The 23,598-nt window shown below is 30.5% G+C and overlaps 1 protein-coding gene across 2 annotated transcripts; it reads left to right on the top strand.

Moving 5' to 3' along the window:
• The first annotated feature begins 3,758 nt into the window (after positions 1 to 3,758).
• Positions 3,759 to 23,192, top strand: LOC129971663 (uncharacterized). 2 transcript variants are annotated; one of them, XM_056085634.1, is made up of 4 exons: positions 3,759 to 3,840; positions 10,675 to 10,755; positions 13,261 to 13,343; positions 17,578 to 23,192. In XM_056085634.1, exon 4 carries the CDS (start codon positions 17,679 to 17,681, stop codon positions 22,827 to 22,829), a length of 5,151 nt encoding a protein of 1,716 aa, XP_055941609.1. In that variant the 5' UTR covers positions 3,759 to 3,840; positions 10,675 to 10,755; positions 13,261 to 13,343; positions 17,578 to 17,678; the 3' UTR covers positions 22,830 to 23,192. The 2 variants fall into 2 exon arrangements, with proteins under 2 accessions (XP_055941609.1, XP_055941608.1); XM_056085633.1 differs by having other exon boundaries at positions 10,675 to 10,771.
• The last annotated feature ends 406 nt before the right edge of the window (positions 23,193 to 23,598 follow it).

Genomic DNA, 23,598 nt, shown 5'->3' with positions numbered 1-23,598 from the left:
TAAAGAATCTTCACATTTAAATTGTAATTGCGAATTACGCAGTTATCTCCCTTAGAATATTAAAAGTTATTTTATGTTAAGTTTGGCATGATAATGTTGAAATTTCCCCCGGAGAAAACGATTTTTAAGCCATCTATAAATTTTAACATATTTTTTTGAAATAAGTAAAAATATTTTAAACGTTGAATTATTTTCAAATACTTATTTAAAAGAACAAAACAAAATTTTAAATGGCTGCTGGAGGATTTCAAAATCTTATTTTTTGAATAACGAGAAATACTAAACTGCATGGTAAGTATAAAGAATAATTTCTTTTTCTTCTGGTAATACTCGATCAGATTATATTTGGATTTGGTTTGATATCTATTTCAAAAATAAAATTAATTCATCAAATATAAATTGAATTAATCTGTTACTCATTAATTAATTATTCAATGTGTTTTTAAGTAATAAATCTAATTATCGTATTTATTTTAAATGCTTAAAAATTTTATTACAAAGTAAGTAGCTTAATGTGTTGTTGCTTATTTCCTTTGGAATGAAATTCCAATCCAAACCAAGTAAGAGATAGGGGATAGTTAAAAACATTTCATACTAGCCACCTTTGGCGACCAGCAGGTTTTCCAATCTTAATGCTCTTTAAAATTTTAATAATTAAATATTTTATGTAATTCCTACTTTAATAGCTTCTTCATCAAATATTTTAAAGCTTCAAATTTTGATAGTCATGTAATTCACTCATAATAATATAAAGTCCTTCAGCCATAATATAATATGTATCTCTCTAATTTTCTCTTAGTTCTGGTAGAATTTATGCTTAAAATTAAAATGGAAATGACTAAACTGCAATTAATATAATAATATTTTTTACTGAAGCAAAGCATTTTTTTTAATAATATGATTACTGATAATAGAGTCACTGAGCGTTTAAACTTTATGGGCCCTAAAGAATATCTTTCTTAAGTTATGTAATATCTCAAGAATTTGTCAACAAAATTTTCTCAGATTCATCATGAACAGATCGATTCATTAACAATGTTTAATTTTAAATGCATCAAACATTAAGAAAATAAAATGAATCGTTTAAAATAATCGGTCGAAAACAGGTTTAAAAAACTACTTAAAAAACGATGTACTTAAAACTATAAGCATATACAAAAAAATATATAATTAACATAAATACAATTTAATTACAAAAGCATGCAACTAACCTAAAAATAATTTAAATAATTGAAAAACAGGTTAAAAAAATCTACTTAAAAAACGATGTACTTAAAACTATAAGCATATACAAAAAATATATAACTAACATAAATACAATTTACTTACAAAAGCATGCTAACCTAAAAATAATTTAAATCATCTGTTGATAACGGTTGTCATGGCAACAATCAGAATGCGCATGCGTGAATTTTCTTCGCCAGCTCCGGTAACGCAAATGCGTGAATTTTTCTACGCCAGTTGGGGTAACGCTATGCAGATTATACATTCTTAATTTCCTTTATTCTGTGTTATTTTAATTCAAAAGTACTTCAGAATGAATCTGAAACATAGATTAATTAACAATGTTTAATTTTAAATGCATAAAACATTAAGAAAATAAACAGAATCGTTTGAAATAATCCGCCGAAAAATGTTAACCCTAGCCTCATTACTGTTGGGAGAAAAAAGAATTGAAGCTTTACTCATTTGGCGTTGGGGAAAATGGAAGATTTTTTTGGCGGAAAAGTTGGCGGTGGGGAAAATGGAAGATTTTTTTGGCAGGAAAGTTAGTTTTTAATTAATAATTAAAATTTCAAAAAAGGGACCCCAGGTGCACATTCCCGACCTCTAAGGTATACATGTACCAAATTTGATAGCTGTATGTCAAATGACCTGGCCTGTAGAGCGCCAACACACACACACACACACACACACACACACACACACACACACACACACACACACACACACACACACACACACACACACACACATTGAGCTTTATTATAAGTATAGATTATTTATAAAAATATTGGAAAACATGACGATATTAAATATGTGTAACACCAGACGAAATTTAATAAAAATATTTTGTCTCAATTTTAAATATTATTATGTTAAAGATTGTTATCGAGTCTAATAATGTTGTTCCACCGACTAGGTTCGGATATGAATTATAAAAGAAAATTGATACATGAATATTTTTTATTGTACCAAATAGCTAAACCAGACTTAAAAAGTCACTATTAGAAGGAAAAAAAAAAAATAAAATACACTCATTGCCTTCAGTTTTTGAAAAAAATGATAACAATAAACCTGCTTATTTAATGAAAATTTAGCAAAATTTTCAATTTTATGAAAAACAGTGTAAGTTTAAAAAGAATGGAAATTTTTAATTCTTATTTCACCTGTATATAATTCAAATTACATAAAATGTAACAGACCACAAGATAAAAATCATTTTAATAAATAAATTTTTTTTTGAATATTTGAAGTAATAATAATTTTTTTTTGTGTCAAAATTTGTCTATGCTTTGAGCTTAAAGTGTCTGTGAAACATGTCTAAATGAAGTTATCTTAAATTCCGAGATATATCACACCTTTAAAGGTTTTGGACAAAGCATACCAAATTTCATGAAATTTTATTGAATTGATTCTGAGATATGTTTTCCGTGAATCCACCACAATGAAATGTTCATTCTTCAGAAAATACATTTAAATGTTATACTTTGAAATCAGTTCAGCCAAATGCGTTGGAAATACATGTAGTTTCCACGCCTTTTTTTACAGAAATGCCAAAAGTAAGAAAACTAAGACTGAGTAGATAGAGAGTTAATATAAACGTATCAAATATTATTTTGGAGAATTTTAAGGTAAAAATAAAATCTATTAAAAATACCAGTTTTCGATTTTATTTTTATTTGTGCATTATTGAAACTACTGTATATATAGTTCTATGTTGTATATATTAAAAACAAAGTCTGTTTTAGAATCTACGAAGTATGGACTTTATTTTCAGATCATAAAAAAGTTCAATTTTTCTGGAAAAATCATTTTACATAGTCGGATAACTTAATCTGGATACCTTAAATGCAACATCAGTGAACCTAGTCGGATACCTTAAATGCAACATAAGTGAACCTAGTCGGATACCTTAAATGCAACATAAGTGAACTTAGTCGGATACCTTAAATGCAACATAAGTGAACCTAGTCGGATACCTTAAATGCAACATAAGTGAACTTAGTCGGATACCTTAAATGCAACATAAGTGAACCTAGTAGGATACCTTAAATGCAACATAAGTGAACTTAGTCGGATACCTTAAATGCAACATAAGTGAATCTAGTAGGATACCTTAAATGCAACATAAGTGAACTTAGTCGGATACCTTAAATGCAACATAAATTTTTAATTTATTCTACCTACGGAATTATTTATGCATGCATTCTGAAGGTATCAAACTTTTCACTCTCATTTAAAAATGATTGCTTCTACAATTCTAAATGTGAAAATGGAATTTACCTACCAAATAGGGATAAATCCTCTTTTGAAAAAATGTAATCTCCGGGGGTTCCCCTGAGGGCCAAAACGATTAAATTTAAAAAAGCTGATTTTTATTACCTTGATTCATTCATTATCTAGTTTCATTTTCCCACTGTCACCTTTCAATAAGATACAATCTTCTGAATTTGACTGATAAGTTCCCAGAAAATAATACTTAATGATAGGAGCGCATGCAGGTCTTTCTAGTCTCAAATGTGTTTTGTTTCGGTCAGGTTCAGTTTGTTTGTGCTCCTGAGTCATATAGATCCCCTAAGTTTACCAAAGACATAAGAATATTCAGAGGATTCAGAAGTAAGTTACCATAATTATCAATTATTTTTCATTTAAATTGACTAAAGTCAATGTTAGCGATAATCTTAAAAAAAAGTGAGTGATTAGAACAAATTTATTTATGCTCAAAGAATTTATAACAATAATCTGCGAAGAAATTAAAGAAAATTTCGTCTGAAATTAATTTAACTTTGTTTAGGTTTGTTTCAAATCCAAATTATATTTAACCATCTAAAGTAAATGATTGAAAAGATGATTTTGTAATTTAAAATAAATTTATTTTATAACAAAGTTAACAATAGTCTTCTGAAGCCATTAAGTTATCATAATTTTCAATTATTTTTTATTTAAATTCGCAGTGTTAGCCATAATAAACCAATATTAAGCCAATTAGCAATAATCTTCAAAAAAATTAAAGTGAGTGACTAAAGTAAATTTATTTTTGCTTAAAGAATTTATAACGAAAATGAACATCAATCTGTTAGAAATTAAATTAAAGTCCATCTAAAATGAATTTAACATTGTTTATTTTGTTTCAAATCCGAATTAAAGTAATTGATTGAAGTGAATTGATGTGGAAAAAAATGATTTGGCAACTTTTATTCTGAAATTAATAATAATCTTATAAAAATAAATAGTTGTAATTGTGCATCTAATATGCAAGGAAGATAGCACATTTATTACAAGAATTGTAATGATTGCAATGATTTATTAACAAGAATTCTAAATGAATGAGAATTTTCTGTTTCAATGTTTATCAAAGACATCAGAATATTCAATGGTTTCAGAAGCGAGTTATCATAATTATCAATTATTTTTTTTATTTAAATTGACAGTGTTAGTCATAATAAGCCAATGTTAAGCAAATTATCCATAATCTTGAAAAAAATTAGCCTGATTAAAATAAATTTGTTTTTGCTCAAAGGATTTATAAAGAAAATAAACAATAATTTGCTTTGAAATTAAAGAAAATTGCATCTAAAATGAATTTATCTTTGTTAGTTAAACTAATTGATAATCCGAATTAAAGTAATTGATTGAAATGAATTGTTGTGGCAAGAAATGATTTGGCAACTTTTATTCGGAAATAAACAATAATCTTCTAAAACAATAGTTGTAATCGTGTATCTAATATGCAATGAAGATTGCAAATTTATTACAAGAATTTTAATGATTGCAATGATTTATTACAAGAATCGTAAATGAATATTAAGATAATTTTCTAAACAAATGATGAAGATCGGATAATCAGTTTAAACCAAGATAAGGAACAATTTTCTAAAAATAATTAATGATAAAGTTTATCTAAAATAGTTTTATTTTTCTAAGTTATTATATTCTGAAACAAGAAATAGAAATATATGTTTTAAATAATTTATTTTCTTCCAACTACTTTTAGGCTAAAATTAATAAATAACATTTTCACACATCAAATGAAATTAATATTATTAATCTTAATCCTTAAACGCATGCATTTTTATTTTTAATAAATAAAATTTAGAATCAACCATGAAAAAAGTGTAGTAAAAACCCTTTACATATTTTTTTTTTTAATTTTCAAAAAATAAAACTTGATTTATTTGTACATTATGAACAATCGCACCTTGAATTCTACAAATCTATTGTGTGCAATAATATAATATTTCAAACATAAATAATACCTCTCATTACATTACAAAACTTGAAAAGTGATGATACAATTTTTTTTTAGCATTTAAACATAAAGGAACGTTGCATTTGCTGCATGACCACTGTGTAGTATACTTACATAGTGAAATTTTACACCTGAATCTGTTTGAAAATGTACGCCAGTGATGAATGCCGCCTTTTCTTACATCCACAGACGGCAAAGCATGAGAAGACACTCAAGGTTTAGTGAACTTATTCAGAACCGATTTTGTAGATATTTTTTTACAACACAAAAAAAGTTACATTTTTCGTGCATAAATTTATCAGTATATACAAAAATATAGATATTATTCGTTACTTTTACCTTGATTCTATACAAAAACAATTTTTCCTGTCTGTTTTTATTACATTTTTTTTTTTATAAATAATCGCAATTCGTAACACGGGCCGAAATGAAATTCTACTCAGATAGCGCGCCAGCAATGAAATAAGAAAAGATAAATAAAATAAATAAACTGTCAAAGATTCAAACTGCGTTCGGTAAATATAAAATAGTTTTGGTATAGTAAAATAAAATAATAAAACACCATGAAAAAGTTGCTACATATAGAGATGAGGTTTTAAACAAACAATGCCAATCTAAAACACTATGCATTTAAGGGTAAAATGTTTGAAAGTAAAAAATAACAATATATTTCTGAAACATGTCATTCCTAAACTATATATTATTAATTTTGTAATAAACTATATTATTAATTTTGTATCCCTGATTAGTCTATCTTATTTTAACCTCACTCCTCTTACTGCTGTACTCTTCTTGACTCCGTACATACGCGAAAATGTCTTTACTCTTTCTGTTTAATAATGATAAAGATCTAGATTATCTAGCGTGTCAAATGATTAGATTAGCATAATCAATGGATTTATTAATCTATTTAGAATTTTCTATATTATTCTTTATTCATCACATGTAATAGAATTAATACAACGTTCACACGGATAAAAAATATTATTTAAATATATCGCATTAAAGTATGTTATATAATTCATTACTCGTATCTTCTTTTAATATGCCATAAAATAATAAAAAAAAAACGCCTCAGCTGTTTCATCACATATAATAGAATTAATACAACGTTTACACGAATAAAAAAATAGTATTTAAATATTTTGCATTAATATATGCGATATAATTCATTGTGACAACCCATTGTTGGTATCTGTTTTTGATCTGTCAAGAAATAATACAGAAAACGCCTAAGCAGTTTCATCACATATAACAGAATTAATACAATGATTAAACGAATAAAAATAGCATTTCAATGACTGGCATTAATATAAGGGATATAATTCATTGTGATAATTAGTTGCTCATTTCTGCTTTAAATCTGTCATAAAGTAATAAAACGCCTAAGCAGTTTTGAGACGATTCCGGATTTTCCTAGGTGTCTCTAAAAATTCTATCCCTGAAAAGACCCTTTCCTCCCCTACAAAAACTATACTTACCTCTAACCCTAAAAAAATGAAGCTAAGAAGCATCTAGTAAAACTACAGCTTACTCAAATACATATATTAATTGTGCATACTATTTGTGTAATATATTCGGTGATATGAAGGGCTGGAGAAAAGCAATTTGTAACCCTTCACACTCGAATGTCTTCTCTGAAACACCATTCAAGACGTTGCATCATTTTGACAATTTATTTATTTATTTATTTTTTGAAATTTTAATTGTTAAAAATATCTACAGAATGATAAAAAGATGTGGACACATTTTTCAAGGAAGTTCAACTTAAAACAGTTGCATGTATCTATTTTTTGGTGTAATAAACAAGTCCATGTATTAAGTGAACAATAATGCATCGAATTACTTTTCCGAGAGCAAAGGGTTAATCAACTAGTTGCGTTTGGCTATCTGTTTCACTGGAATCTATCGTTGCAAAAATTTTATGAAAAAGTTTCCAGAAAAGAAAGTTCTGCTACGATAACAACGTAATACCTAATTAACAATTTGACTTTAGTTTAGAAATTTGTGCACACTTGAATTCTGCAAGGCAGAATTCAAGTGTGCACAAAATTCTAAGTGTCATCACCCAGAAAAAATGGTTGATGACAGGTGGCACCCAGAAAAAAATGGGGGTTAGGTGTCAAAAAAGATCACCCAGAAAAAATGAAAGTAAGATTTTGTGCAGAAGTCATTCTGGATAGCCAGTTAGTATTTTGAATGATACTGCATGGGGGGGGCAATCTCCAAACTAATCCTTTTGAACCTCATGAAATATTTAATCAGTGTACATATAAGCTTCCTTGAAAGTATAACTTTCAAGCACCTCATTCACAGAAAACTCCCGAACTCTGGAATTAAAGCTGAAAAGTCTCAAGGTAGCATCTTCAGCTTTCAGCTGTTTTGAATATTCACAGCAGATTTCCCCAAGATTTTCAAAATCATGTCTTACCTCTTCTCAGATGATTAAGCAGTTTTGCTGATGAAACTGTTTTTAAATATGTTACTAAAGTATTTAAATAATTCCCGTACAACTTTGAAATAACAAAGTGGTTCAATACAAATGAATTAAAGGCCACTATCTTCTGCAGTATTAATACAATTTATAGTATGTAGTAATTTCATATGTAATTTATATAATACATAAATTTTGTTGAAATCAAACATATTATTTTTTACATATGAGAACAGAAAGAGAATCATTAAGCATTGTCGTTTCATGGCTACTATATATTGTATAACATCTCAAAGGGTAGGTCAATTTAGAATAAGAAAAAAAAATTCTCATTTATTTGACAAATTAGTTTGCAGTTTTAAATTCAAAAAGATTTAAATGTCGTATATAATAATTTTAATTTGTTTTAATCAAAAAATTCACCCTTGGAAAGTTTTGAAATTTTAACAACCGTTTGGTCATATGGATCATATTTAGTAAAATATTCTTGACACTTAAATCAAAAGACTTTATCCATTATTTTACTACCAATATGATTATATTGTGAAAAATATTATTGTAGGACAATCGATTATTCCATTACTTTAGACTAACCAGTCATGGAGTAACTCCAGACACATTCAATGGAGTGGTCTAAAAATTCACATTTTTATGAAATAGCGATATTGAAATTTTCAGAAAACAGTCAATTTTAATCGCAAAAACGTGGTAGATTTTTAAATAAAATATTAGAATTTCTAGAACATTTTTTAAATATGCCTCATTTTACTGAAGCGCTGTATAAAAATTTAAAATTCGTAATTCATCAAAATATCTATTGCCTGAAAGTATGAAAATGATCTTTTCCTCAATTTATCTAATTATTTGTATATGTCTTATTTAACGATTCAGAAATTAGCAATTAAGCTTCATTTAGAGAAGTTATCATAGAAGTAGATATAATGTTTGTCTAAATAATGCATAATCATTGAATTAATAATACATATTTTTAAAAAAAGTAATAGAAAGGACTCTTTCTTGCTCTTATTTTTCACAAAAATTTCATGCTACATATTTATTTCATTTCGTACATAGACATGTCCTGAAAATCAAAGCTTTCTAAGTACAGTTTGTCTAGAGTCAACTTAAACTTTTAATTTTGCCAAAGTGATTGCAACACGTTGATAAAAGCTAATTTTTCTCGTGTGCCGGAAATATGTTCGTGCAGTTTAAATTTTATTTTATTTGAAATGTATTTTTTATAAATATACTTAAAATACTTTTCTAAAAACTGATTAAAAATTAAAATATTTTTATGACAAAATAAAAGGTGTTGTGTCAAATATACATATATACTGCGTCAATATATGTCAATATATATACTTATGCTACTGCGTATTCCAAATAAACAGTCCTTTTGCATTTTAGTTCTTTATAATTTCACTCACATTTTATGGATATTAAAGAACAGGATTAGTATATAGATAGAAATTCCGGAATCATTTAAATTATTATTACAGGCAAATGTACCGATTCCAAAGTCATTCAGCCATGCTTTTGTCCAAACTGAATGAATTCCCTATCGAATAGGGAAGATGCATGCTAGATTTCCCCCTTTTAGGGATTACAGTGATCCAAGTTGCCACAAGTATCTTTAAGAGGTTACTTTTTTGAATTTTAAGATGATTCAAAGATCATTTTTTTTATGTTGAAAGATTTTCAGAAGATGTCGCGGGAAAATGCAAATGTTTCATTGAATTTGTATTTAATTAACATTTAAAAAAAATCTCTCCGAAGTGCACATTCCCACTTTCTAAAAAATAAAGATAAATTACCGGGAAAGTATGAAATCCGGTATTCTATAAAATGCCTGGCTTTGTATATAATGCTTAAAGCTAGCCGGCATTGTATGAAACGATTTATATTTCACACAGACATTCTATAGAATGCCGAATGAGAAACGGCAAAGTCTGAAATACATCTCTGATTCATGCAATATATTGGCATTTGTAATGAATGTGATAGATAATGGTATATATGGACTGGGAACTTCAATCAAGTATATTCAAGTATATTCAAGTATAATCAAGTATATTCCATCATGCCACTTTATGCCTTAAGAACTTGCTTTGAGTTGAGGATATTTCTGACCGCGAAATTCCTCTCCGGTCATTTGCAATTGTGAAAGCGACCAAGGATTCGTCAAATGTATATGTAAAGTAAGGAGCCAAAATATGAAATGTCTTTGCTTAAAAAATGTAATGAAATTCAATTGTAAATGCCACTTAAGCGTACCATATAGCAACAAGTAGTTAATTATAATTTCTTATTTGTTATGTGAACATTTTATTTCCTTTAATAAGAAAAGCTTAAATTTGGTTCTGTACAGCTTTCAATTTTCTTTGCTTATTTTTATTTTAATGGCATTCTCATTATTTTTTCAGAATACAGTTTGTATTTTTGAGGAATGCACGTCGTTTATATAATAGCCTTATCTGGACCTTTTTTATTACTTTGCCTAAATAGCATTTTTCACTCTATAGAATGCCAAGTATTATAAACAGTGCATAGGGAAAGAATGTAATAATTCTCATACTTCATACTTTGCCTAAAAATGCCATGCATTCTATAGAATGCCGGCGTTTCATACTTTGCCAGTAACATATATTCCCAACTCGGTAAATTAAGCGCTCCAGGTTATATAGCATAAATACACATTTATATATATTATAAGTACAGATATATGCTACTAATAATTTATTTTACTGTCGTTTTTTAACCCATATAGAAAGGCAGTTGAAGCTCGAGTCCAGAAATTTATATCCGAGAAATCGCCGCCTTGACCACTCGACTAACAAGATCTTGAACGGTAGTATTAGATTATGGTAAAGGAGGTTTGAATTCCATAAAAACAATTCTAAATTGTTATTTTAATTAGCTTAATCTTTTCAATTTGCCTTTCAGAATTTAAATATTAAATTTTGAAGTCGAAGGAAGAGAGATTTTCACTCATAACAAAATTTTGGTATAAGAATTGTTTAGTGCAGTCAGCTTCACAAAAGTAATTCCGTTTAAAATTGTGAACTTTTAGAAAATTAGAAAATTATTATCTTTCGGAAATCATTTATAGTTTCTTAGATTTGATTTAGTTTATAAACACTAAAATTTGAGTATTAAGAAAAAGATAAAATAGAATTTGCTGCAAAATGCTCCTAATAGATCTAATTATGCGTTATAGCTCTTGATATTTTGTTAAACAGAATGATTTTTCTTGTTCTAGACTACTAAATGTATTCTAGAACAAGAAAAGCAAATTAGAACATTAATCAGTTGGATTGGAGGACAAAATAGATAACTTTTCTAAACTAAATTTAGAATCAGACCTCGCTGTTGTGTAGAATATGTATATTGTTTTCCATTTGTCTCTTCAAATGAGAAATGTTGCATTGAATTATTTAAAATAATATCACAAATAAAATGAATTATTAAGCTAAAACTAATATATTTACTTTTACACTGAGGGACAAACTTATGAGATACTTCCTAATAGCATATTGAACTTCCTTTTGCCCATCGAAATGAAACAACTTGATGTGGACTCAACAAGTCGTTGGAAGTTCTCTGCAGAAATACTCAGTCATGCTGCCTCTATAGACGTCCGTAATTTCGGAAGTGTTGCTGGTGCAGTTCTCTGCAGAAATACTCAGTCATGCTGCCTCTATAGACGTCCGTAATTTCGGAAGTGTTGCTGGTGCAGTGTTTTGTGCAAAAAATGATCTTCCGATTATGCGCCATAGATGTTCAATGGGATTCATTTTATGTTATCTAAGTGGCCAAATTATTTGATGGAATTGTCCAGAATGTTCTTCAAATCTGTCATGAACAGTTGTGGGCCGGTGAAATGGCGCATTATTGTCGTTCATTCAAATTTCATCGCTGTTTGGGTACATGAAGTCCATAAATGGCTGCAAATGGTATCCGCGTAATTTTATATTACCATTTTCAGTCAATTATCAGTTGAGTTGAGCCACAAGACTTAGCCTAGCCTATGTAAAAACAGAACACACCATTATGGAGCACCTATTAGCTTGCGTAGTGTCTTGTTAGCAGTTTACTTCCGTGGCTTTATAGGGTCTGTGCTAGAGTCAAACTCTACTATTAGCTCTTACTAACTAAAATCGTAACTTATGTGCCCAAGCCAGGTTTTTCAGTTGTCTTGGGTCCAATCGATTCTGGTTATGAGCCTAGGGAGAAGCTGCAAGTGATATTGAGCTGTTAGTAAATGCATTTGTGTTGATTTTCTGTTGCTATAGCCTATTAAAGCCACATTTTGGCACATTGTAATAGACACGTCCGTCCTACATCCCACATTGATTCCCTCTGTTATATCACGTAGTACTGTTTGTCTGTTAACACTGACAATTCTACGAAAATGTCGCTGGTCTTGGTGATTAAGTGTAGGCGGTCGGCCACTGCGTTGTCCATGGTGGTAAATTATGCCAGAAATTTCTGAAATTCATTAATCACACTCGACACTGTAAATATCTGATTGCTGCATTCCTTAACGATTTCCGAAATAGAATGTTCCATACTTTTAGCTCCAACTTCCATTATGGAGTCCAAATTTATCAATTCCCGTCTTGCTGCCATAATCACGTCAGAAACCTTTTCACGTTAATCACTTGAATACAAATGAAAGATCTGCCAATGCACTAACTATTTATATATTTTGTGAGCCATATTACTGATATCTATATATTTGCATATTGTTATCCCATAGTTTTTGCTATCGCAATTTAAAGTACAATACTAAAGAATTGTACTGCATAACAATGCTGTCAATGATTTCAGTCCAGCTTGAGTATTTTACAATATTATTGATACGTCATTCGGTGTCAGAAAGTCACCACTATATTGTCCAGAATTGATTAAATATTTTACAAAATTTCGTTGCTACTGTGTTTGTAATTTGAATTTTGAATCATATTATAAGACAAGCAAATGTATTACTTGGTGGGGGAAAATAAAAGGAAATCGTGTTATTAATTTAATTATATGATAAATATTATTGATTTTTTAAAAATGCAAAAGTTTAAAATATGAATAATTTCGAATAATTTATATCGGAAAATAAACAAAAGGTCTTTTTCCTGTTATCCTTATTTATCCTTGAAGGAAGTACAATAAGAGAATAATTTGTTCTTGGTTTGCTTGTATATCAGTTGCCTTAAACATAATTTGTTTATTCTCAAACCGAGAGGGGAAATTTTGGAAAAATGAGTATTTATTATGTCTAATAGAATTAGGGAATTTTCATTTATGAAATTAAGGAAGTCTGTATTGCATAGACTGAATCTGAATTTTCCTCTTTTAGGAAGTTTCATGATTGCACGCGTTTTCAACTGAAACTTAAAATATTGAAATAAAAATTATCCCAAAGAAGAATTCTTCTATGAGGTATGTATAATTTTTTTTTTAATTTCAAAATTGATGAATATTAATTATTATGTGCTCCGAGTTTACGTGTAGAAATCTTAATTTTCGTACTCCACCGATATTCAATCAAAATTTTTTCTGACAAGCAAGATTAAAAAACTTCAATGGATTTTTTTTCGTGATGATCTAAATTGAACTCAGTGGCACGACAGCCCATGTGGGCCAATGCCTACAGTGCCTATATCTGCTTGCTGACCGAGTGTCCCGTGATGCAAGGTATATGTCCCGGTTAGGTGGTCAGCCTAACGCGGAACCCCCAATGCTTAGGTCTCAAGCATGCTTGGTCCTTAGTTTATCGATCCACTGAACCTCGGGCCTGTGCGTTGAAGCGATGTGACTATCTAATGAGTAATATAATCTCCTCTCGCTACGGGAGTTGTCACCACAAAACTTTCTCGCATACTCTCCAATAAACTTGCATGGTAGTTATTAGCTAAATTTGACATGTATTTAGGATTTTTTACAGAATCTATCATGTCATCCTTGGCTAGGTTTTTTTTTTGGCGATTAATCATTGGATGTGGTTAATAGGATTGAAAAATCGAATTTTAACTTTATACACGTTTTTTTTCAATCGATTGAAATAAAGATTTGACACAAAACTACACTTGTAATCAGAAACTCCCATGAAGAATTTGATATATTTAAGTCATTGCGTTTTTTAAATATCGCATTAAAATGTTTCTGAAAATACAGACCAATAAGCAATCAACGCTTTGTTGGTTTTGTCTCAATCTTTAACAGGTATCTGAACTATTGATGTTAAATCTGTGTACCGAATCTTATCTATCTAGTTCTTTTCCTTTTGTAGATATAATTTAACTTATATTCAAATTGCAGGTTAGATGGATTTCTACTGAACATATTTAACTCAAAATTTGATAGGAGTTTACAAAGTTTGTATGAAAACCGTATACCAATTTTCAAGTGTATATCTCAAAGTGGTTTTGTGTTATATATGTCACAGACAGATAGACAAACAAACAAGGCGGAAATTTTTCGCAAATGTGTATTTCGAACTCAGGAAGGTCTAAAACATGGAGATACGTCAAAATTTGAATTTTTTGAAGATTACTATACTTTCTCTATACCATGTACATGAGAAATAAATAAAACAAAGAAAAAAATCAGCGCGAAATAGAACTCCTCTTTGCATATTTGCATTCTTCCAAAGTAGGTTGTTGTTAATGGACAGGAAATTCTACTCACTTCTAATGTAACAGAATCAATCTAAATTCATTGTTCTTTCAAATTTTAAGCTAATGGAAAAAAATTAAAACAGTAGTAGAATTAGCTTTTTTGTAAGCAAAGTCATATTTTGTCAGAAAAAGAAAGACTACCTAGAAAACAAAAAGAGACTTCGACATGCACATTAAAAAAACTCTTAAAAGACATTGTAAATTTTGTTGTCATTACGATTACTTGGAATCTTACGTGAGAATTAACAATTAATTATGTCTTCTAGAAGTCATAAATAATTTTAACTCGTTAGACTTGCTAATTTCTAAATTTATTTTGATGGAAAACTCTATTGCTATATTGATAAAATATTTGAGCAGGGTTTATTCAATGGTCCTCATGCATATCCATGAATACTGGAGCACTGCGCAATTAATTATAATGATAAAAATGTTTGTCATACCGCGATCAGTTCATGACCAAACACTCCTTTTTAAAGGACCAAAAGAGAGTTTCCAGTCAGCTGCTTTATAGTAGGAAAATGCTACATTTGCTCATGGCTATGTAGCTATTTCGAAAATCACTTTGACTTGCCAACTCATAAATTTATGTTGATGGGAAACATTATTGTCATATTGATCAAAAATTTGAGCAAGGTTTATTCAACGGCCACCATGCAATACTGGAACACTGCTCAGTGAATTATGCCGGTAAAAATATTTGTCATATCCAGATTAGTTCTAGAAGAAACACACCTTTTTAAACGACCAGAAGGGAGTTTCGAATCATCTGTTTCCTAGTTGGAAAAAGCTACATTTGCTCGTGGCTATGCATCTATTTCGAGAAATACTAAATGCAATAGTATATTTTTTATAACAGTTAATGTTGTTGTTTCTTAAGGAGCCATGGACAAGCCCGCTGTTCGAAGACAGACGATTTTAGCCTGAGGGGGAGCGCCTCTTGTTTCTATAGTAGCGCCATCTAGGGCCAAGAGAACGACTTAGCTACACATACGTCACAACCCTTTTTACGGGGCGGACTTCATTCACACATATCATTTACTCACAGATCGTAATTTAGACCTGAATCAGAGAATGATCACCCCAGATCCAGTACCCCCAGTGGTATTACTCTCGACATGGAGGACTTTGTGACCACGACAGACTTAACGCGCGTCAGCCACCAAGCACGCGGGGAATCATCGGCCGGCGGGGTTCGAACTCGCAACCTAAGGGAGGCGAATCTGACGCTCTACCAACCAGGTTATCCCGGCCTATAACCGATAATAAAAATGATAAATAGAAATTCAAGATGATTTAATTCTAATAGCAAGTATTATGTACAAAGAGATACAGTAAATTGCAAAAACTGTTCACAAGAATTAACTGTGCCTGCTGCTTTGAATAAACAATTTACTGAGTATATAATTTCAATAATCCAGCAAAAGAAAAAAGAATTGTATAGGAGAATGGACTGTTTGTAAGCTATGTTCAAATGTATTTAATGGATTCTTGTCGAAAGTTGCATTTGTACATAAATATACAACTTTCCTTATAAAAAAAAACTGTTTACATAATAAAGACATGAATACAAACACTAAAATAATGTAACAATAACAGAAACAATAAAATAACGTATATTGCGAATAATTTTAGATTCAAAATATTCCCACGTGCTTATTAATATTCAGAAGTTGATGCTTGGCCTGCAGGAATAATTATCATGTATTTTGAAGTTTGCTACGACTTCCATATATTAATATGTAATTACCATAGATAGAATGGGAACAACCCCGGTCTCCCAAATTTATACAGCAAAACCGGAGGGCCCACCGTAACTGTAAAATCACAAGCCACGATGTCTCATCTTCCGTCAAGGGACAGACGGAATCAGCCGTTAAAGTCCACTAGAGAAAAACACCCCTAGGGGTCCTATGAACCGAAGCTTTCAGACCCGAAGTCATTATTCTCTGACAGACCCGGATCAATAAGACGGCAACGGCAACGGCAACGTTGTGATGTTTCGGATCAATAAGAGATCCCGCAAAGGAAGCTGCTAAGTCCAAATTTAACTTGTCATCACACACTGGGACCAACCGAGTGCCCAAGGTCGACCCTTCGAACCACCTGCTAGCGGTGAGGTGATTCACCCAAAGCGCCCCGACAGCTCACCCACTAATGAATCAGCCCACAGCGGGGACCGGGACGCTGTTCCAAGCCGCTTACCGTTCCCACGGACCTGTGAGCCTATTAGGTTCCAGTTTTGAAACCAACCATCATTACACTGGACCGGAAACCTGCTATTATTCCTGAGATCTGGCTACTCAGAGGCACAGGTGAAGAGAGACAATTAGAGTTGGAATCCAGTTTTGGAACTGTGAGAGAGTCAGTATATATTTCAGGACCAGATTCCTATATAAAATATAGAATTAAAAATCATTAGAATATTGGAAAAAATATTTGATCTGCTCAGAGGCCATGGGAACATATCAGAGACTTCATTCAATTATGGATCCATGGTCCATTAATCCATTACCCAATATGCTCCAACAGAAAAAAACTGTAAGAGAGTCAGTATAAATTCCAGGACCATACTCATATGCAAAATATAGAATTAAAAATTATTATTTGAAATTTTGTTAAAAAATACTTGATCTGCTCTGAGACCATGAGAAAATATTAAAGACTTCATTCCGTTTATGATCTTAAGACTGAAACTTGCCAACTAATTACACACTTATGTTTATCATGAGATGTTTCATATTTATAAAGATGCAATTTTTAGACCAAATATTTTCTTTATTGTGTATGGAAACTATTTTTTTAAATAAATTTTGCGCATAAATTACTTTACTAAAACTAACATTTTTCTATATCGATTTTGTAATAAAAAATAAGTGAATTCCAAAGAATTAACAAATTGAATATATTTACAAAGAAATCGAAGGAAGAATAAACTGATTTAATTTTTAAAAAATGAAAATTAAAGGAAAAAAAATATATTTTTCTATTTTTAGGTGTAATCCAACTAGTTCCTGGAATGAAAGGAGGAGCACACATATTGTAGGCAACAAAAGAGCTATTTTATTTTGCTGAGCATATTTTCAGAACGCTGAAAATGGCGACTGTCAATGAATGGTCACCTTCAGATGAAAACGAGGAAAGTTTAATGAAAAAAACATTAGAACTTTTGAAAAATGGTGAAGAAAAGATTACTTTGCAGGACCAATTTAAGAAGATAGTTTTAGTTGTAGGAGACACTGGAAATGGCAAGACGACTTTCACTAAATGGATTGCAGGGGACGATACAAAATTAACGGCTATAGAAACGACAGCAAACACCGGTGAATACACAATTGAAGACATCGATGGAACGCCCAGTTCAATAACAATTTCAGACACTGTTTATCCTTTGCTTGTTGTAGATAAGGAAACTAATGTTCCTTATTATGATTGCCCTGGCTTTAACGATACTAGAAACACTAAATATGACATAGCAACAACGCATTTCATAAAGAAGATAGTGGACTTTGCTGATAGCGTTAAAATAATTTTCATTATTAATTATCCGTGGGTTAGAATAGGAGTCGATAGACGCAGCTTCATGCAATTATTGAAACAAGCAACGGAATTTATCAAAAACATAGAAAAACTGAAAAATAGCTTTGCTCTTGTCGTTACCAAAGTAGACAACTCCTATATAAACAGAGGAACATGTTTGGTTGAGGATAATGCAATCATCGCAGGTATTGCTGATTTTTTGAAAAAAGTTAGGCTGGAATTAGAAGCACAAGTTCAGGGCTCCCAGGAAAGACAATTTTATGAAGCCGCTATCAAATTCATTTCGTATTTTCTAAAAAAAGATGGGGAGCAGTATGCAAATATTGGGATTTTCAGAAGACCTGATAAATCAGGACCTCTCAGTAAAATTCCATTGTTGCTGAAATGTAAGGAGAATATAAAGAGAATTATTTACCAAAATCTGACATTTTCTGAAAAGGTTGATGACGACTTTAGCTATACCATATCTTTAAAATCCAAGAATATTATTGCTCGTATAGTAGAAGAAATCAATAAAAATGTTTGGCAAAGCTTAGGTTATATTACTGAAGAACTTGGGAAATATTATAGCACTTTAACATACGAGGTACGAAAACAGATATTATTAATTGGCTATGTTGATTCGCTTCTTGAAGCTGATGATTTACGTATTGAAAAGTTATCTTGCTGTCTTAGAAGAGGCATAAAAAACCTTTCATATGTAATCAAAGATGTCGAAAGCGTGCAGAGTCGGTACGATTTAGCCCAAAGGATAAAAAGTTTTATCGTTGATTCAGAGATCGGTGACTTCAAAACTGAGATCTCAAACATTGAAAATCAAGGAAAATATTTCGATTTTCTTCAAGTGGTGAGCGAAGAGAAGTTGAATACTAGATCTTGGGATGAACTTTTCAGAAAGGTTCTAGATTCTATATTTGATGTTCAAAAGAAGCTTCAGGAAGATATTGATGATTTAGGTCCTAAAATCCGCAAACATGTATTATCTTGTTTTGATATGATTGCTAAAGATTTACAAAATCAATTAGATGGAAAAATAAAAATTCTAGATCTTCAGGATATCCATGATAAGTTGAATGACTTTAGAGACTCAATACTGTGGTTGGTTGAAAAAGGTAAGAATGTTACAAACGCAAAGGAATTCTTAAAATTAATTCGTGATGTTACATGCCGTATCATGATTAATGTTCCTAATGAGGCTGCTATGCACATTATTAAACTGGAGAACTGTTTAAACTCTTTGCAGATATTTTGTAAAACGAATTGTATATTTGTATCATCAGCGTGGTTTCAGCCGTTTGAAAATCTAATTGATCAACTTAATGAACATAAAGTTTGGTACAATTTCTTAACTTCCTTGTATCATACTTTTTCAGAATATGAAATACAAAAAGAAAAGGAGAAATATACTGTCGACGACAATGAAAATTGGGAAAACGCTGAAGCAGCTTCTGAAATTTCGATAACAGAAACAAATTTTCAGCAATTTTTACAAAATATATCGCAAAATAACGTTTCAGAGCTCGAAATTATTAAGAATATTGAGTTAACTGAAGATCGAATAGAAGAATTAAATCGAATGCTGAATTTGGCATTGAACGAAAAAGTGATAATGGATTCCACGAATTCTTCAATTTTTATAACAGGTGATTACATAAGAATATCAAATTTCATAAAAATAACAAATTTCATAAATGATATCTTAACATTTTCATCTCTTACGAAATTGGGACAATTCAAATCAGTATACATCTTTGCTTTAAATACGGTATATATTGATGAAGACTTAAAGCTTCCTAGTTTAAACGTGATAATCATAGCTCCCAAATGGGAAATTATTGGCAAAAGGAAAATTTGCTTAGATGGCACAGGAAGAGCCAGAGAACTTGGATTAACAGAAAAATCTGGAAGGATTTTTTTCGGAATCGGAGAAACGTTCATTAATGGTGCACAGTTAACTATTACAGTCGAAGGAGGAAATATGAGCTCTGGTCAGAATGGTGATGGTAGAAAGAGTGGAGAAAGTGGAAATCAAGTCATTGTTCAAGGTCAGAAACATAGATCAACGACTTTCTTTACGATCTCTGGGGCAAAATCAAACAAAACCTGGAATCTTGAGGAATGTATATTGAATTATGATCGCGTCGATTCAGAAAGAGACGATACTGATGGAGCTAACATAAAAGGATTGCGGTTTTCACAATTAGCAAATAATATATCTGAGCCATTTAAAATTATTAATAAGTATACAAAATACTTAGCAGAACAACTGAAGCATTCATTTAAAAGATTTTCTCTTCTTTCATTTTATAAAAAGCTTAACGATAACAATGGCATTATAAGTATTTACAATACTGTTGGATTAATCGAAGAATTTCAAGAAATAGAACAAGAAAATGATAGTTCCTCCTTGAAACAGTCGTATCTTATCCCTATATATCAGTCAATGTTAAGTAAGATATCTATTCATGCGAAATTAACGGAAAATCCAGATGATGATCACATGAAAGTTCTTAAATATTTATGTACGGCCATCTTGAGTAAGATTTCGATTCTGAGAGATGAATCTCAGGCAAATTTAATCGTTGACATAGGAAGACATTTGGATATGATAAAAACAGACATAGAAATGTTAAAAGACTTGTATATGCAGAGCAAATCTCTTATTAGTAAATGCAAAGAATATTATAACTATGACGTAAATAAAAGAGTAGAAGAAGTTAATAACTTTATTTTGAAGCACATTCTACCTGAATTGAATGCGATACAAAGGCAAGTTGATAAAGATATAAAGTGTTTGATCATAGAAACAATAAAACTGCAAAAAGATGCCAAGAAAGAAAAAGATAAATTGATTTTGATGAAACAGAAGCTTGAAGATTCTCTGGCACAGAAACAAGTCCTATATTGTTTCGACATTATTGCTAAGGTAATAACATTTCTGTGTGCAGTTGGAGCAGCGATTGGTCTGGCAATTGAAAAAGTGGCATCAAAGGTAGATTTATTAGCTTTGAATGAAACAGAAATATCATCAAAGAAAGTTCCGAATATCACTTCCATTCTCCAACTTTTCGAAAGCGAAATAATCCGTGTTAAAAACGGAGCATTAAATCATCTAAATACTCTTTTACGAGCTATATCATATCAAGTAAAACGCTATCCAGAATCGTTAAAAGATTTATTGAAGGTGATTGAAGAAATCCAAATTCGGAAAAACAATGTGAATGAAAAGAACCTAAGATTGGCGGAAATAAAAATGATAGAAGACGACATAAAACAAGAAATAATTAAGAAAGAACAGAAATTGAGATCTCAGCTGAGTAATCAAAATTTAAAGGATGTACTGAAGGTGATGAATAGATTGAGTAAAATTGCTCAATTTAGTTCACTTATTGCTGATTTGGAAATTTATGATGAAAATGATTGCTCAAAGCTTGACGAATTAGTTAGCGTTATTGAAAGCGCAGACAAAAAATTTCTCAACCTTAAACAGTGTGAAGAAAATATTTGTAATTCAGTGGCACATATGATAAAAAGTATGGAAGATGTTATATGTCATAGAACAACTAGGATGGATTCAAAACTCGATCTGGATTTAACGAACTGGCAAGTTCTGAGCTCGTTGAGGAAGGTTCATTTGCAAATGAAAAAAGTAATGGAAAGTTTTAAGGTCCAAGACAACATAGTTCATTGCTTTGATATGCTACAAGAAGCCAAGACTAATTTAATTCAAATATATGAAAAAATTGAAAATTATCGGGAGCAACGGACTCTAGATGCCTATATTGCAGATATAAGTTCCGTTGCTGTCCAGAACGTCGGTGTTTCAGACCAGAAACTAGCAAAGGCTTTGAAGGAATTGGAGGTTGTTTTAAAATCTAACCTGGTTTTGAAATACTACAAAACGGCATTGCATGCGTTCAGACAGTGGTTGTTTCCTTTTTCTCAGAATTACATAAAAGATTCTATGCTTCCAAACAACATCAGATTCGAGAGAAATATAGAAAAGCTAGCGTCAGACTGTCTGTCCCACATCGAACATATGATGAAGAATATAGATGTATACAAATCATCAGTTATGAGAAATGATAATTACACGCAACGCGGAGAGTTCAGCAGCTTTAACGGTTCTACGGAGCCATTCTTTGTGTGGAAAAATGAAAAATACAAGTATTTGATAATTAAACTTTTATCAGGAGAAGAGATAGTGCTCAAATCAGAAGTGAAAAAATCTCCAACTAACAAAGATGCAATCAAATTTAGTGTCATCGAATTTCACTTAAAATGTAAAAATGAATCCTTGCAATCACAACTCGATCAGTTATTGAAAGGATTCGACCTAGTGGCAACCCATGAAGGTAACTCGTATTATAGATACGCAAATAAGATTTATCTAATCACTAGTGATGAACAAACCATTTCCTACTCATTTGAGAAAAACAAGAATGGAGAATGTGTTCGAACCAATGCTGTGTATGATAAAATGAAGCGAAGTGATTTGATGCTGAGTCCTTATACAGTATGGAAACTAAAATTAGTCAAGTCTGCAAAGAATAGTTCATTTGATAAGATGTCTAAGTTTAAAGATGGCATTGATTTGGAATTGGTAGGCCATGGAAGCTACGTAATGAATTACGAACCGCTGAGTTTATCAGACGGAGATTACAGAATAGTTGAAGCTTATAATGAATTCGATCAATATCTTGATTAAAAGCACTTCACACGAGGAACTTAAGGAGGAAAATCCGTCAAATATACTTATGATTTTGCAAAACGTGAAGCCTGTATTTATGAATAAATTATTGTAGTTATCGCAATTTTTGCGAATGTTAGTAATTTTAAATTCAATGTGTGTAATGAATTATAATTTATGAGAATCGAAAAATTACTAATAGATATGATAGTACCAGAGAAAAATAATAAATGTTGTTTTTTATGTTCTTATGTTATAATTTTTGACATTTGGTTTTAATAGTAATAATATTAAGCTAAATCTTTAATTCCATACAACGTTGCCATTAAAAATATTGTTATAAAACATTGTAAATATCGTAATTCTTAAATTCAACGTGTATAATCAATTATAATTTATGAGAATCGAAAAACTGCTAATACATGTAATAGTACTAAAGAAAACAATAAATGTTGTTTTTTATTTTCTTATCATAATTTTTGACATACATTTTAACAGTAATACTCATTATATGTTCTTACAATAATTTTTGACATTTATTTTTAAGAGTAGTAATATTAAGCTAAATCCTTGATTCCATAAAACGTTGTCATTAAATTTATTGTAATAAATTATTGTGAATATCGTAATTCTTGTCATTTTAAAAATAATGTGTGTAATCAATTATAATTTGAGATTTGAGAAATTGCTAATTGATACAATAGCACTATAGAATACAGTAAATGTTGTTTTTTATGTTCTTATCATAACTTTTAATATTGGTTTTTAATAGTAATAATATTAAGCA

Source organism: Argiope bruennichi, chromosome 6 (genome assembly GCF_947563725.1).
Source record: "Argiope bruennichi chromosome 6, qqArgBrue1.1, whole genome shotgun sequence".
Taxonomy (NCBI): domain Eukaryota; kingdom Metazoa; phylum Arthropoda; class Arachnida; order Araneae; family Araneidae; genus Argiope; species Argiope bruennichi.
This window is presented reverse-complemented; position numbering and strand designations above follow the sequence as displayed.